Source organism: Pipistrellus hanaki, assembly GCF_964339955.1.
Source record: "Pipistrellus hanaki genome assembly, chromosome: 3".
In the NCBI taxonomy this organism is placed as follows: domain Eukaryota; kingdom Metazoa; phylum Chordata; class Mammalia; order Chiroptera; family Vespertilionidae; genus Pipistrellus; species Pipistrellus hanaki.
The window spans coordinates 143,825,212-143,842,433 of record NC_140505.1 but is presented as its reverse complement, the minus strand read 5'-3'; the positions used below and the strand labels follow the sequence as shown (position 1 = coordinate 143,842,433).

Here is a 17,222-nt window from a genome sequence, read left to right as displayed (position 1 = left end):
GAAAGGAGAAGGGAGGGCAGGTAAAGGAAGAGGACTTTTGGTCTAGAATGGTTATAAAACAGACTAACCCATACAGAACCCGACTGCAAGTTAACATTTTATAATTTGTATTCATTACTCGTGAAAAACATACTTAGCATAATTTAGAACAAAACTGACATTCAGCTGCGGAAAAGCTAATAATAAGCCCTAACACGATGCTTTCCATAGGCCGTACCTCTCCAATCTTAACAGGTGTTCCCATCAGGGTAGGAATGCAGGGAAGGGGACAGCGGTCCCGACATTCTGGATGAGAGACGACACGACAGTCTCGACACTTCAGAGACAGCTTGCCAAATTTTATCCGCTTTCCACATGGAACACAAGATTCGGGTTTAATAACCTGAGGATGAAATGGGGCAGAAGGAACAGAGTGGTACGAATTAGGAAATTATCAACATCATCAACCAGTTTAAGCACTTAGGATGTGCTGAACAGCTTTCTAGTCCTTTTTTACACTTATCTGTTTGTGTAATTCTCACAATAATCCCATAAAATAGGTTGTGTTTTTATTTAAGGAAACAGATGCAAAAAGAGGCTAAGTAACTTGCATAAAGTCAATCCACTGGAAGGGAACAGTGAGTGTACAATAGTGGAAAGAACTTGTTTACATAGAGTCAGAAAACCTCCACGTAACTATGCCACTTACTGTCATGTGGCTCAAATAAGTCACTTAACTCCTCTGAGCCTGTCAGTTTGCTTGGGTTTTTATGAGGAAATCAAATGGGACAAAGTTAAAACATGCTATTTAATAAGTATAAAACATAAATATATGTCACTAAGAAGCACGAAATGCTTCTGAAAAGTTGCTTTCTTCGAATTTTAGTGCTCCTCCCAGAATGGAAAGCTACACACCTTTTGTAATTCAGCAGTGACCCCTTCAGAGTGGGATTGGAAGGAGAAAGGAAATTCAACATTTAACTCTATAATGTTAGAGCATCTGTCGCCAACCGGTGGTCTGTGAGGTCCGGAAGGCTGGTGACTGCTATTTTGAGTATTAAAATTTGTTCCTGGCACATATTACTCTTACAATTGAAAAACTATAGGTGCCCCCCAAAAGGAGGAGCAATCAGAGACTTACCGTCTTGGAGACAAAGTCGTGCAGACGCATCCCCCCAGTACTCTGCGGAGTGTTGGAGCTGTCTGTCTCAGTTCTTGGCTCCAGCGGCCTGTTGCTCAAGGTGGAGTCACTACTCCAAGGCTGTAAAGTACCTAGAAAGCAAGCAGCTTTAACCTTAAGTATTTTGTTCCTTCTGAATTTTAACCCCAATTTCAATGTAATCTGTAATAATAAAAGGGTAATATGGTAATTAAACTGGATAACTGCCGGACGTCCTTCCTGACAAAGCCTGGGCCAGAGGGAAACCAGCCCAGGTCCGGGTGCCTGCGGGCCTGTGGGCGGCTGGAGGAGGGAACCCAGCCTGCTCCCGAGTGCCTGCCAGCAGCCAGCGGAGGTAAACCCAGGTCCCGGAGGGAAGCAGGTGCCAACAGCCAGGGGAAGGAAGGCCTACTCTTTCAAGAATTTTCATGCATCGGGCCACTAGTTGATAGATAACCAGTAATCTGTAACATTAATCAGAAGTAAATAGCCTTTTATCTCATTGCTGGCTGGTATGGCTCAAATGGTTGGAGCAACATCCCATACACCAAAAGGTTGTGGTTTGATTCCCAGTCAGGGTACACACCTAAGTTGCAGGTTCAATTCCCCAGTCAGGAGGCAACCAACTGATATTTCTCTCTCACATCAATGTTTCTTTTTCTTCATCTCTCTCTTTTCACAATTTTCTCTCTCTAAAAAAAAAAAGTGAGTCCTGGTTGGTGTGCTCAGTGGTTAAGAGTGTTGGCCCATGAAGTAAAGTGCCTGGGTTGCAGGTTCTCCTGTCCAATTGGGGCACTAGCAGGAGGCAACCAACTGATGTGTCTCTCATATCAATGTTTCTCTCTCTTCTTTCCCCTTCCTGGTCGGTCCCTTTCACTCTCTAAAATCCATGGGAAAAATATCCTCCAGTGAGAAATAACACACAAAAAAAGAAGTGAATATAATGGCTATTCAGACACACACACACACACACACACACACACACACAGTATCAAGAATAACAAGTTATGCATTAATGGCATAGGCCAGCTAGCAATCTAAGGTAGAGTTTGATACAATGCTCTGGCCATCAGCCACAACCCAGCAGACCTGATTTCCTTCGACTTCTCGTCCAATATGGAACAGTTTCAATAGTGGATGTAGCTTCAATGGGCCCACCATCATTGGGAACAGTCACTGTAGTTTTTGCAACAATGGATTCATTCCCCTGAAACAAAATTGTAATGAGGGAAGAAAAAACATTTAAATCTAATATCCCCTCCACTACAGGTTTTGGAATGCTTGAAAAATTCCTGAGCCTTTGTTAGGACTTAAGGCCCAAATCACTATTAAGTCAAAATCTCATACTTTAGGACAGAAATATAGGCCACAGGGGTATACATACAAGCAACTAAGAATCAAGCATAAAACTGACAGCTGTTTACTTAATCAGACTGATTCCATTCATATGGATGATAAGGACTCTATTTCATTAAAAAAAAACCAAAAAAAAACCAACCCTCATCAACATCTCTCTCAAAGTAACACTTACAATGTTCACTCAGAATTTTTAATGTTTTGAGCCACTAATCTTTAATGTGTTCAAGAGCACAATTGTCTTGGCCTGACTAGTCTTACCTGGTCTGCTGTAGAGCCAATGGAACGAGTTTTCTTTATAGGTCCCGGGGGGCCATCAATGAACTGTCGGCTATTGGAGCGCTAGAGAGGGGGCAAACACCATTAACTTTACTGCCAAGCACATCTGAAGCACAGAAGATAAACTTATTCATTAGACAACTTGGATCCAAGTCCTAGGATCCAAGGCTATGGTAAATAACAAACAATGTGCTCTCTCTCACTGCCTATTTCCACATGAAGCTTAAGTTGTACCAACACAAAAATGTCTTCCCTTAAGAAACAAGCAAGCTTGGGAAAAATTTAGATGACAGCACAGAGAAAGTAGAGCTGTAATCCTATCTAAGGACAAGAAGTCTTTGGAAACATATTAAGCACTCTAAACAAGCACACACAGACACACCTCTGATTATCCCATTATACACACATTACGTCTGAAGCTTTTATTAGAGCACAAAAGTTCTGCATAAAAAGTCATATGACAACTCAAAATAAACTTAAGCATTTCCTTTTCCATATGATGAATAAAGTGAGAGCAGTCCAGAATAGTAAAATGGGACAGAATTCTATCCTGAGTTACCACCCTCAGCAAGGATTAAAATGTATTTAACAATGGCTAGAGCAGTGGTTTGCAAACCGCAGCTCGAGAGCCACATGCAGCTCTTTGGCCCTTTGAGTGTTCTAACGCCACTTCTTCAAAACACACTCGCCCAGGCCGAAAACCGACTTCTGCGCATGGGCCCCGAAGTTTCAATCGCACTGCACGTGCACGCCTGCATGTGGTATTTTGTGGAAGTGCCACACTCAAGGGGCCAAAGAGCCACATGTGGCTCGCGAGCCGCGGTTTGCCGAACACTAGGCTAGAGCAACAGTCAGAAATGCAATATTGTGGTAGAACTTACAAGGAAACTTTTATTTTATTTTTTTTAAAGAAAGAAAGAGATAAGGATAAAAAGAAACTAACAAACAAAACAGATCCAGTGACATGGAAGCATGAAACAGATTAAGGACTCTCAGATGGAAAGGACTGGGGAGAGAGAAGAGATCAACCAAAGGGGGGGGGAAATACACACACACACACACATTCATAACCCATGGACACAGACAATAGTGGGGTAAAGGCCTGCAGAAGGGTCAATGGGAAAACAAAGGGGGACATCTGTAATACTTTCAACAATAAAGATAAAAAAAAGAAGAAAAAAGAAATAACATACCCTCTTTTCTCTCTTCTTCAGTTTGAAAGTCTTTATTACAGAAGAATCCCAATCCTGTTGACAATTACACTGTATTAATTTCTTTCTTTGGTTAGGCCTCCCCTAAACCCTGTGCAAATAAATTTACAGAGAACTTTAAAGGCTTCTTAAGTCAGACTCCCTTAACTTATAATTTGAGAAAATTGGGGGAAGAACTCAAGTATTGTACCTACAAAGCCATAGTAAGTTAACATGTTTTCTTTCCAAAATTGAAGCTATTATAATAGAATCAGGAATCAATACCACAGAGACAAGAAAAGGTTAAAGAATCAACTTCTGTTGTGATTATCTCTAGTGCCTGGTCCTTTGTTTCTGATTATGTGTGTAATTGGTTTTAGAACTTAGAGAATGTTAGGCGTTATACTGATCGTGTTAGATGTGATTCTTCCTCTTACGGGATTGCTATTTTCTGTCTAATCATATGTTCTGTACAATATAGCCACTGAAAAAGTTCTAGTTTAGGTTTTACTTCTCTCAATCACCTGGGCCCTAAAAGACATTTGCCACTGAAGAATTATTTGTCTTTTACTATGGTCTAGCTTCCCTTCACTTATTTTAACCACATGCATTTTTAGTAGCTACCTGTGATTTCCTTACTCCTGATAATTCCTTAAAACACAAAATCCACAAACAGTTGTATGCAGCAAATTGTAATTTAGCTACATAAATTTAATCTCTCCAACTCATGGTCAAATAATTTAGCTATTGCTTGTGTGACCTAGCTTCAGTTACAACAGATAACATAGCAGAGGTGTAGCTCCAAAGTCAGCAAATAGTATGTTTTAGTTTTATTATATATCCCAGACCTATTCTATATCATTCCTTATTCCAAAAGGGAGATACCAAATATTTATTGTATATCTATAAAATGGCAATTATTTCCCTAGTCAAATACTGAATTTGGACAGAAAACTCATAGTCCATGTAACAAGTAGTTGTCACTTGTTTGGCTATCACCAGGAAACAAATCTCCAATAACCTCCTGATTTGTTTTGTTTGTTAGCTTTCAGTCAGTAAAACAAGTTCCTGAACATCAAAGACTGAAATATGAGGAGATGACCCTTCATGCAGAAACACCATCAGAAGTTAAAGAGAAGGGTGCTGTCCTATAAAAACAGGGTAACAGAGTTTAGACATGTTAACCATTGTTGATCAGAGCATTATATAGTACCTAGAAACTCATCAGTCCTCTGGCTGAAGCTCCAGAACACTGGTTTTCCTTCTAATTGTGAAGCAAAACTAAGTTTCCCTCTAGAACCAAACTAATTCAGAAATAAGGCACAAATCTATTCTCCCTAAGAGCAACAAATAAGCCCTGACCAAATAGAGCTTTGCTTAAAAAAAAAAAAATTTATTGCTAGCTGGGGCTTTAATAAGTCAGGATATAATCAATTAATACATGCAGCTCACAAATCCATTAAAATTTAATCTGATGCTAAATCCTGAATTCTATATCCCTACTTTCAGAAACTAATAAAATATATAAGCAAGTCTCTTATAGTTTGTGTGGATTTACATTTTTAATGCTACCTCAGTATCTATAACATATCAATTAATAACAGTAATAAAGGAATTCCAGAAGGACAGCAGAGATATTCCTGAGGGAGCAGAAATATAAATAATTCTCAGAGGTCAAATGTTCATTACCAGCGATTCATCAGTCTTGTCAAAGCTGATATCTGATAAAATGGAACCAGATTCATCAATGGTTGACAATCTATTGAGTGAAACAATACAAAGTTAGACAAAGATTATGAAAAGTAAAATCCACCAACACCCAGAACAAGTTACCTAGCAGGTCAGATAATGTCAGCACTTTCACAGCAACCTCTCCCTTTAAAGGTAACTCCAAGCTTAGCCCCTAGCTGTGGTGGATTGCTTTTATGGTTTCATGAGGAGTGTGTGAATGCAATACAGTGCTTTTTCAGCAAAAGCCTATAACTACAGCTGAAAATTACAGTTAGGGGTATGGGTTCTATTCCCTACTGAGTCTGTACTACAGGCTACTAAAAATTTACAAGGCAGAGAGTGAAGTTTAATTTGATCCCAATTGTGGTTGCTTTCTACAAGAGAGGGTATTACCCAGCATTAGCTTTATAAGAAATTAAGCCCATACATCTTCTTAGTTATCAAGATTCCCCATAAAACAATCAGGCAACAAAATAAATGCCTGCAAGAGTGCTGACCTCTCCCTATATACTGTATTGGGGGTGTTAAATTCAAAGCCTAGTTGAGACTTTTTTAAAGAGAGATGCAGTGGAACCAAAATTATTGTCTGGTCTTGGCTCACCGAAGACCTTTCTAAACCAGAGGAGCTACAAGAGTTCTCTGGAGAGTAAACACTGAAAGTATTGCTGAACTGCCACTTTCACCTTTAGGTTTCTTAGCAATCTGCAGGATTAGTTATTGGTGTGCAATTTAGCACCAACATCAAAATTTTACCCATGGTGAAACAACATCTTAAGGAAAGATTAAAAAAACAAAAGAAATAGGGAGGCCACTGTGCCTTTATTTTCACCCACCCTTCCTCCAAAGTCTTTTCTGCTTTATTCAGCACACATTCCAGAACCAGTTTATTTAAGAGTTCAGATAACAAGAACTTCTGACAGCTGTGTTGCTCGTGATCAGATAACAACAGATGCAGTTCCCCCACCTTTTGTTCCCAGCATTGCCAGTGGATGGTTGGCCTCTGTTGAGAAAAGCCAGAGCTGATTTTTGCTCCTCGCTTAGTTGAATGCTGCCAGATGTGTCACACATGAGCATCTCTCGGATCAGCTGAATCTGTCTTTCCTACAGACAAAGCAGAATAAAACATCCTAACCAACCAGGGGAGAAAGCTTCACCTCAAATTTATGGGATGGGCAGACCAGAAGACATTAAAATACAGCATTACGCAAATAAGTCTTCAGGAAAGCTGTTACACCAATAGCATATTAATTCACATCAAGTCCAGATTGTGTCTCAGATTTCTGACTGGTAAAATAAACTCCATCTAGCAAATTGGGGTCTCTCTACAAGACTTTTGGATCAAATTGCTAATCCAAGAGGACAGAGTATTGCAAAATGAGAGTCCCAAAATAAATTTTGCATAGCACGCACACTTTATTCTCATTTTACCAGGACAATTATTGGCTTCTTCCACAGATGGAAACAGCCACCCACCTTTCTAAATGGTGGAGCAAAATGCTATTAAATGGATACAAAGCTATGACACACTAGAACCAGATAATTTGAGCTCACTGAGGCATCTAACACTGTGCCAGGGTAGATCAGTGCCTCCTGGCTTTCCTTTGTACCATGATCCACTTTGGTACACCAAAATGAAAGTGTTCTATGTTAGCCACACTGCTCAATTTGTTGAATATATATCTAGCCCTTTATCTTGAATCAGGAGCAGTGGTGAAGGAAAAACTTCGAGTTGTCTTACCTGTATCAAAGTACTAGCAATTTCACAGCAATCCCTTCCCTTTAAAGATAACTCCAAGCTTAGACACTGGCTGTGGTGGGTTGCTTTTTATGGTTTCATGAGGAGTGTGTGTATGCAATACAGTTGACTGATATAAGGCTGAGGATATTCTGGGTGGCATGAGAGATGGCCAACTGTCTTGTGACAGACCAAGTATAGATTTCCCTGCCCTTCCCCCTAATTATAATTCTTTAAATTTGAAATCTGTCAAGTCAAAAAAATGAAAAAAATTTTAAATTTCAACCTATGGAAAACAGAATTCCTAAGGTGCAGTTTCAGTTCCAATCACAGACATTGTCAATGGACAGGTTGCTTTTAGTTCTTTAATACGGAATAAGAAGCTGGGCATATCTGGCAAGTAGATAGCTCAGTTGGTCAGAGCATCATCATGATATGCCAAGGTTGTGCATTCAATCCCTGGTCAGGGCTCATATAATCAGCCAATGAATGCATAAGTGGAACATCAAATCGATGCTTCTCCACCTCACCTCCACTTCCCTCACTCTGAAACATCACATTACCAGATCCTCCCCCCTCCCCAGAGTCACAGTACTAGCATAGAAAACAATACACACCAGCTTTTCACAGTCGGCCTCAGCTCGCTGTCTCCGTTTGATCTCTACATCCACCTGATTGCGTGCATGCTTCAGCTTAACATCCAGAGCACTTCGCTCAGTCTCTGCTTTCATCAAAAGATCCTTGTATTTTCCCAGCTCTTGGTCTGTTCTCTGCCACTTTTTACGGAAATCCTCGAAGTCCTTTGCCAACTGGATGAATTCTAAAGAAACGAGGGAAACTTTAATAATTCAAACGCCAAATGCTTGAATTATAAATGCTCTCATAAATGAGTCCTCTGGTTATTTTACTCCAAATACATAATTAAGAGCCCAGCTAAACTATGAGCAGCTGAAAACAACCAAGAGCAGATTCTGGATATATGTTCATCACTCTAGATGAGGACTTTATGGGGAGCAATTCCTGTTTCAGCAGGCCACTTACTCTGGCTTAGCCAGCAGCATCTGCTATGAAATAAGTAACTCATTAGTCACCTGGCTCCAGATGTAACACCAACACGGAAAGCTCCTAACAGAAGGCAATCAAAGCGGAATACCTTTGGGGCAGCTGTCACACACCAGGACAGTTACAGCTATAAAACAAAAGTGGCCTCCTTTAGAGTCACTCATTGCTGTGCCAGAGAGATGTTAAACAGGAAATTCAAATGTACCTGTTGTAGTATGCTCCAGTAGATGTAGATTAATATTACAGATGTCTAGGCTTGCAATTCCATTCAGCTATATAATTATACAAATACTAGAGGCCCGGTGCATAAAATTCGTGCATGTGTGTGTGTGTGTATGTGTGTGTGTGGGGGGGGTGGTCCTCAGCCCTGCACCCTCTCCAATCTGAGACCCCTCAATCCCTGCCAACAGTCGAACATCCCTCTCACAATCTGGGACTGCTGGCTCCTAACCACTCGCCTGCCTGGCAGCTCCCTAACTGCTTCCCTGCCAGCCTAATCACCCCTAACTATCCTCCCCTGCAGGCCTGGGTCCCCCCCCCACTACAGGTCTGGCTGCCCCCAATTGTCTTCCCATGCAGGCCTGGTCGCCCACAACTGCCCTCCCCTGCCAGCCATCTTGTAACAATGTGGGGTGGCCATCTTATGACGACGTAGGGGTAGCCATCTTGTGGTGGCCATCTTGTGACGTGGAGCAGCTATCTTGTGACAATGTGGGGGTGGCCAACTTGTGACACAAGGGTATGAGGGTCAATCTGCATATTACCTCTTTATTATGTAGGATCGGTTTGAAAGTAAAGAGCCAATTTGCTGTTTAACACTGCCCTGAAGGGTATATAAACATTCCAGTTAGAAAGATACAAGAAGAGAAGACCTACTAGGTTTGGGTGGGTCACTGATAGCAAAATGTGGATTCTTTTCAAGTGTCTGCAAAGACAGCACCACTTCCAAGGCAGCACCTCAAAGCATGAAAACTCTAGTGACATTCATTGTTATCATCTGCTATCAGCAAAGACTTTTTTTTTCTCCATAATGCCTTACTATTTCCAGTTAACCTGAATCTATCTCTAAGCATCACTTTACACCAGTATCAATGGAGGAAGTTTCAAAGGTGTACATCTGTTGGTCAAACTAACCCAATTTACAGCTGAAACTAGGCCAAATTTACACAAGGCAAGCAGATTTTTTTGGTGCACTTTTCCTATTTGAATTTAACTTAGAGCATAGAAACAATATAGTCTCCTTTTAAAATAATCTTAATAATTTGACTAAATTTCAAACTTGAAATTAAAATTGGGCTACCAATTCAATCTATAGAAATCAAGTCTTACATATAAGGAAACTAGTTTTTAGCCAACAAAAGATTTTAACAAAACAAGGTTAATTATGACCTAGTTATCTTAGACAATGCAAATAACAAGGAACATATATGTATGTATGTATGTATGTATGTATGTATGTATATTCTAGGTATACTAGTTAATTATAGTGGATTTGTAATTTAAAAAAACATAATTTCAAAAGAATCATCAAAAGTTCTTTATTCAAAGTAATGTCCATCACTACCTACACATTTCACCCATCTTCCAGGTAATTTGTGGATACAGTACCAATAGAACTTTTCTTGTTTTGAGGCAAATCATTCAGAGACCCAATTTTCCACTTCTTCATATGTTTTGAAGTGCTGATCAGAAAGTGCAAGTGCCATGGATCAGAACAAGTGGTAATCTGAAGGAGCAAGGTCTGGTGAATACAGCAGGTGGGTTAATACTTCCTAAGGTCTTTTAATGTGTCTAACTGGTTTTGAAGTGTGTGATGGTGCGTCATCATGAAGCAGCAGCATCATGAAGCAAAACTACTTTGCTGTGTCTTCTGGCACATTCTGGTCATTTCACGATCAAAGCGTGGTTCAGCCCTAATTCGTTTGGCTCAGTGGATAGAGTATCAGCCTGTGGACTGAAGGGTCCCAGGTTAGATTTCAGTCAAGGGCATGTAACTTAGTTGTGGACACATCCCCAGTAGGGGTGTGCAGGATGCAGCTGATTGATGTTTCTCTCTCATAGATGTTTCTAACTCTCTATCCCTCTCCCTTCCTCTCTGTAAAAAACTCAATGATATATATATATTCTTTAAAAAGCGTGGTTCAAATTGATTATTTGTTGTCGGTATCAATCAGTATTAACGGTTTCACCTGTTTTAGAAGCTCATAATACCCCACACCTTCCTGATCCCACCAACACAGAGCATTGTCTTCTTTCCAAAGCAATTTGGCCTTGCAAGCGATGTTGATGATTGGCCTGGATCAACCCATGATTTTGTGCATTTGGGATTCTCAAAATAAATCCACTTTTCATCGCCAGTCACATTTGATGCAAAAACGACTTTCTTTTGTGCCGTTGAAGCAACATTTTACTGATGACTTCTCGGTTTTCCATTTGTCTTTCGTTCAGTTGATATAGCACCCATTTTCCTTCCTTTAAAATCTTTCCCATTGCTTATAAACGATCAGAAATTGTTTGCTGAGCAACGTTTAATCTTTTTGCAAGTTGTTTTTGAGTTTGACACGCATTTTCATTCAATAATGCTTTGTAATTGTTGGTCTTCAAACTTTTTCGGTTGACCTGGGCGTCCTTTGTCTTTCACATCAAAATCATCACTTTTAAAGTGTTAAACCAGTGTTCACAAGTATCTTGAGATGGAACATGTTCACCATAAGCTTCCCAAAGTATACAATAACTTTCTATTCAAAATAAAGCAATGAATTAAAACTTCCCACAAATGCTCTTTTTTTGGCACAAAATTTGACATTTTTAAGTGTAAAAATATCTATGATGTTAACACCTTCAGAAAACTTGATATATGAAGTTTTGAAGCTTGCTGTCAATACAACAAAATAGCATATATATCAAATCACATATATATCAACATATGTGTAACTCCATCTATTGAAAAAATCTGCATTATTAACCGGTACACCTAGTATGTGTGTGTGTGTATATATGTGTGTGTGTGTGTGTGTGTGTGTGTGTGTGTGTGTGTGTAATAATTATATATATTATATATATATATATAATTACAATTCAAATAGATTTTAAAAATACCCCTGTTTGGTTAACAGTTTGGAACATTACTAAGGCCTAATTTTCCTCCTTAATTTAAAAAATAACAACAATATATCCTCTTGTAAATTTAACAATTTCAACACTATAGATTCACAAGGAAGAAAATTTAAAAACAAGCCCAGCCTGTATGGCTCAATGGTTGAGCAATGACCCAGGAACCAAGAAATCACTGATCCCCATGTCAGGGCACATGCCCGAGCTAAGGGCTCGATCCCCAGTAAGAGTGTGTGCCGGAGGCAACGAATCAATGATGTTCCTCTCTCATCAATGTTTCTATTTCTCTATCTCTTGTCTTTTCTCTCTCTCTCTAAAAATCAATAAAAACATATTTTTAAAAAACAACACACAAAAAATCCTAAAGCTGGTCTTAGCCATGTTCACTCCGGTAATCATTAAGTAGTACACTTATGATTTGTGTATTTTCCTGATGAATATAATACTTTAATTTCAAAAAGAATAAAAAACACACTTTCAACTACGCAGTCTAAAAACTTTCTACCTCCACGCTGCAGCCAATTAAATGTTTCTAAATGTAGTTGTACATACACACACAAATACTTAAGTACTGAAAAACAAATTGAGAACAAAAAGATTTTCATTTGACCTAATTTTGCTGGTTTGTTTATTCTTTGGGATATTCCCTTTTTTCTTTCTATAATTCTTTATTGTTGGATATATATATATATGTATATATATATATATATATATACATATATATATATATCCATCCCCTTTTGGGGATATTCCTTGATAAGTCTTATTAAATTTAGGTTTTTAGCCCTGGCCAGTGTGGCTCTGTTGTTTGGGTGCTGGTTCAATTCTGGTCAGGACACATGCCTGGGTTGCAAGCTTGATCCCAGGTAGGAGGCATGCAGGAGGCAGTCATGCCAGTGTTTCACTCTCAACATAGATATTTCTCTTTTCCTCTCACTATTGCTCTCTCTAAAAATCAATTAAAATATTTTTTAAAATAAAAATAATGAAGTGATCAACCAAAGAACTTGTATGCATATATGCATAACCTATGGACACAGACAACAGGGTGGTAAAGGCCTGGGGTGGAGAGCGGAGCAGACTAGAAAGGGTCAATAGGGGAAAAACAGGGGATATATGTAATACTAAAGACCTGGTGCCCAAAATTCGTGAAAGGGGGGAGGGGGTGTCCTTCAACTCGGTCTACACCCTCTCCAATCTGGGACCCCTCAGAGGATGTCTGGCAGTTGGACATCCTTCTCACAATCCAGGACCACTGGCTCCTAACCACTTGCCTGCATGCCTGCCTGATTGCCCCTACAGCTTCTGCCTACCAACCTGATGACCCCCTAACCATTCCCCAGCCAGCCTGATTGACACCTAACTGCTCCCCTGATGGCCCACAAGTGCCCTCCCCTGCTGGCCTGATGGCCCACAACTGCCCTCCCTTCCTGCCCTGATCGCCTACAACATCTGGTCCCTGCTGGCCTGATCACCCACAACTGCCCTCTGCTGCCACAACCGGCCTCCTCCGTGCGAGGAGGCGGAGACGCCAGGACTGACCTCCTCCGAACTGCACAGAGCCACGGGACCCCCATGCCTCACCATGCGGAGCGGCCACCTGGCCGCCTCCTCTGTGTGCACAGCCATCTTGTGATGACATCATGCAAGGGCATCGTGCAAGGGCATGACACCACCTAGGCTTTTATTATATAGGATTTCCAACAATAAAGATTTAAAAAATAAATATTAATTAAAATAATAAGTAATAAATTAATAAATAAAATTTAGGTCTTAATTCTTGTTCATTGTTAATTGGCATACATTACAGGTCTCATTGCAATGGAACTCCAAATAAAGTATCAATTAATTTCAAGGAAAAAGTTCCTATTTTAATAGTACAAATTATTGAATTACTAGTAGTTCAACTTAGTTTGTTAGACCAAAACCATAACACATGCATACATGACTAAGTGATTACTTTTTTTTTAATCCTCACCTGAGGACATGCCTAGAGAGAGGAAGTGATTGGGGGGGAAGGGAGGAGAGAGAGCGAGAAAAACATCAATGTGAGAGAAATATCGATCAGCTGCCTTCCCTATACACCCCAACTGGGGGATTGAGCCCACAACCCAGGTATGTGCCTGACCAGGAATCGAACCAGCAACCTTTTGGTGCACAGAACACTCAACTAACTGAGTCACCCCAGCCAGGCCAAGTTATTACTGTTAAGTACAAGTTTGTTATAAACTAAGTTTGTTATAAAGGGTCGAAAAGGCCCTTTAGACCACAGACCAGGAAAAATTCTGACGTTGGTGATCAACAAACATGGCCTTTCCCCCACTAAATTGTGAATCACAATTCGACTTCATACCAGCCCGTCGTGAAGTACACATTCAAATGATTTATTAAATTCAAACTATCTCCTTAAAAAAAACAAGGACATATTAAATTCAATTAACAAAAAGGAGAAAGGAAAATAGAAATTTCCTTAAAACAAATTGAGGACAATCTTTGATTAAAAAAAAAAAAAAAAGTAGGGCTTTGTTCATAGTTCAGCAAGCAGATTAAAGCAATTCAGAAATCTTTTCTCAGTTCACCCCTCTTGGGATCTTTGTTATCAGGCCCTTTATCTTATCTACTGTCCTCAAAGCTTCTTCTTTTTTAAAAAATATATTTTTATTGACTTCAGAGAGGAAGGGAGAGGGAAAAGGAGAAACATCAATGATGAGAAAGAATCATTGCCTCTGGTATCCCCCTGCAACCCGGACATGTGCTCTTGACTGGAATTGAACCTGGGACCCTTCAGTTCACAAGCCAACGCTCTATCCACTGAGCCAAACCCATGAGGGCCCTTGAAGCTTCTTAAGGGCAATGACCCAATGTCTCTTTTGCTTTTATCACTAGTGCCTAACACTCTGCCTAACACATAATAGGTATTTAAATATTGATCGAATGAATGAATGAAGGAATGAATTGCTGTTCAGATCAAATTTAAATGCCAGGGATCCAAGCCCACCTTACCAATCTAATCAAATTTACCTCCCACCAACACACAACACCCTCTTTCTAACTAACCCGGTTTGTCCCTGTCCTCAGAACAGACCTATGCTCATCTCTGCCTTCTCACTTGTGATCAAGCTATGCACTCCAAATGAAATGCCCTACCTACTCTTCTTTATGTACCCATTTTTCTAGTCCCATCTGCTCTATGAGTCCTTTCCTAATTTGTCTGCTCCACATTAAATTTTTCTCTACTTCCCACAAGCATATATTCTGATACTTTTCCTATCTTCATTTCATGAGAAAGAATCCTGTCTCTGAAATTTAAATACCATAATCTTCTTGAAGACAGGTACCATATCATATACACTTCAGTATCACCTACTGTATAGCATAGAACAAACCTAGCACAGTATTGGAATACAATAGGCACCTAATAAATACTGTTATATTTATTCCTAATTTACACACCAACAACAACAAAAAATTCAGGCAGTCCAGCTGGTGTGGCTCAGTGGATGAGTGTCAACCTATGAACCAGGGGGATCACCCATTCGATTCCCTGACAGAGCATATGCCCAGTTTGTGGGCTCAAACCCCAGTGTGGGGCATGCTGGAGGCAGCTGATCAATGATTCTCTCTCATCATTAATATTTCTTTCTATCCTTCTCCCTTCTCTGAAATTAATAAAATATATATATATTTTTAAAACTCAGGCATTTCATAATAAAATAAAGATAAAAATCATGGTGACTGGGGAAAACAAAGATAACAAAATACCTAGGCCCATGGTCAGCAAACTGCAGCTCACAAACCACATGCAGCTCTTTGGCCCCTTGAGTGTGGCTCTGCCATAATACCATGGCCTGAGCGAGTTTATTTTGAAGTAGTGGTGTTAGAAGTTTAAAAAATTTGGCTCTCAAAAGAAATTTCAATCATTGTACTGTTGATATTTGGCTCTATTGACTAATGAGTTTGCCTACCACTGACCTGGGCCATTAAAGTCATTTTATTTGAATACTAGTGGCACGGTGCACGAAATTCGTGCGGCGGGTGTGTGTGTGTGTCCCTCACCCCAGCCTGCACCCCCTCCAATCTAGGACCCCTCAGGGGGCTCAGGGGGTGTCCGACTACCAGACATCCCTCTCATAATCCAGGAATACTGGCTCCTAACTGCTCACCTGCTCGCCTGCCCAACTGGCCCTAATCACTCTGCCTGCTGGCCTGCTTGCCCCCAACTGCCCCTTCCCCCCACCAGCCTGCTTGCCAACTGCCCCCCTGCCGACCTGCTCATCCACAACGGCCCCTCCACACCGGCCTGATCACCCACAGCTGCCGTCCCATCCTGGCCTGATCACCCACAACTGCCCTCCCCTCTTGGCCCCTAACCACCTCCACCCTCGGCCCGCCACCATGGCTTTGTCCAGAAGAACATCCAGAAGGTCTCCTGGAAGGTCTCCCAGTCTAATTAGCATATTACCCTTCTATTAGTATAGATTAACCCTCACTCTGATCTTTCAATAACCTTGGACTTTGTTTAAAAAAAAAAAAGACTATACAAAAAGGAGAAAGAAGAATGAAGTTATGATGAAACTCAAGAATAATGATTTGGGATACCTGGGCGTGGGAGGAATTCCTAGTGTCAAAGAAAAGGACAGACCCATGGCTCCTTATCTCTGGGTCTGTTCTTGTTCATCAGTCTATGTTGTTCACCATTTCCCCTAGGTGAGTGAGATCATGTCCTACTGGAAATATACTTATAAGAATAAAAAATGAGACAAGCAATAATCATTATGCTGAAAGGCAAATGAATCAGTCTGTAGTTTCTTTCTGGTTAGAATCTCTTTATTAATACTTAATTATAACTTTTTTTTTTAATTTCTTTATTGGTTAGGCTCATATGTATGCACATGAGTCCTTTGGTTGATGTCTCCCTTTTATCCCACCCTCCCTTTTATCCCCAGCCTAACCAATGGTCAAGGACAATAGGGGTTGGGGGATGGGGGAATGAGTTGGGGGGGGGTGGAAGATTGGAATAGGGGGTTGAGGACACATATGTGATACTTTAATCAATAAAGAAATTTAAAAAAAAAAATAGAAAAGAGATTCTAGTCTAGAAAACACTGAGCCACTTTAGTTGCTCAAAAGCCAACATTCCAAGTTAGGAATTTAAGAGGGAGACAAAACATCTCTCTATTTTATAACAGAAATCAATGGGAAGGCATAAATTTGCTTATAAAATAAGAGTATCTGTAAAAATAAATATCTTTTATATTTTTGGCATAACTACTTCCAAAGTATTTTCACAATTAGTAGCTCATTTTATCCCCAATCTTCACATAACTCCCACTAAGAAGACAGACATTTAAATTCATATTTTACAGACAGAGACACAGAAATAACCATTAAAAGTCAGCATAGTTATTGAGACTCCAAACCTCAGATTCCTCTCTCTGCCCCCACATCTACCAGTTGCCTCCTCCTAGAGATCTTAATTCTCACAATCTCTTCTACCTGTTTCCCCTTATTTCCATCTTCACACTATTCCAGTTAGGACTCCCGCTGCCTCTTTCCTGAATATTGGCAACCATGTCTTATCATTCTCCAAGACTCCACCTCTCTAAGGCAGCCTCCA

General features: G+C 40.2%; 1 protein-coding gene across 3 annotated transcripts in view; it reads right to left on the bottom strand.

Annotated features, from left to right (window-relative positions):
* Positions 1-17,222, bottom strand: part of RACGAP1 (Rac GTPase activating protein 1) — a 190,894-nt gene that overhangs the window by 163,942 nt on the left and 9,730 nt on the right. For all 3 annotated transcript variants that reach the window (XR_014794462.1, XM_084877403.1, XM_084877404.1), the window contains exons 3-10: positions 8,047-8,249; positions 6,659-6,795; positions 5,653-5,722; positions 3,967-4,020; positions 2,756-2,836; positions 2,228-2,345; positions 1,121-1,251; positions 218-382 (exon numbers count right to left, since the gene is read on the bottom strand). Coding sequence is in view for 2 of the 3 variants with exons in the window: in XM_084877403.1 (XP_084733529.1) it covers positions 218-382; positions 1,121-1,251; positions 2,228-2,345; positions 2,756-2,836; positions 3,967-4,020; positions 5,653-5,722; positions 6,659-6,795; positions 8,047-8,249 (959 nt within the window). In the remaining variant the exon portion in view is untranslated. The remainder of the gene's footprint in view (positions 1-217; positions 383-1,120; positions 1,252-2,227; positions 2,346-2,755; positions 2,837-3,966; positions 4,021-5,652; positions 5,723-6,658; positions 6,796-8,046; positions 8,250-17,222) is intronic.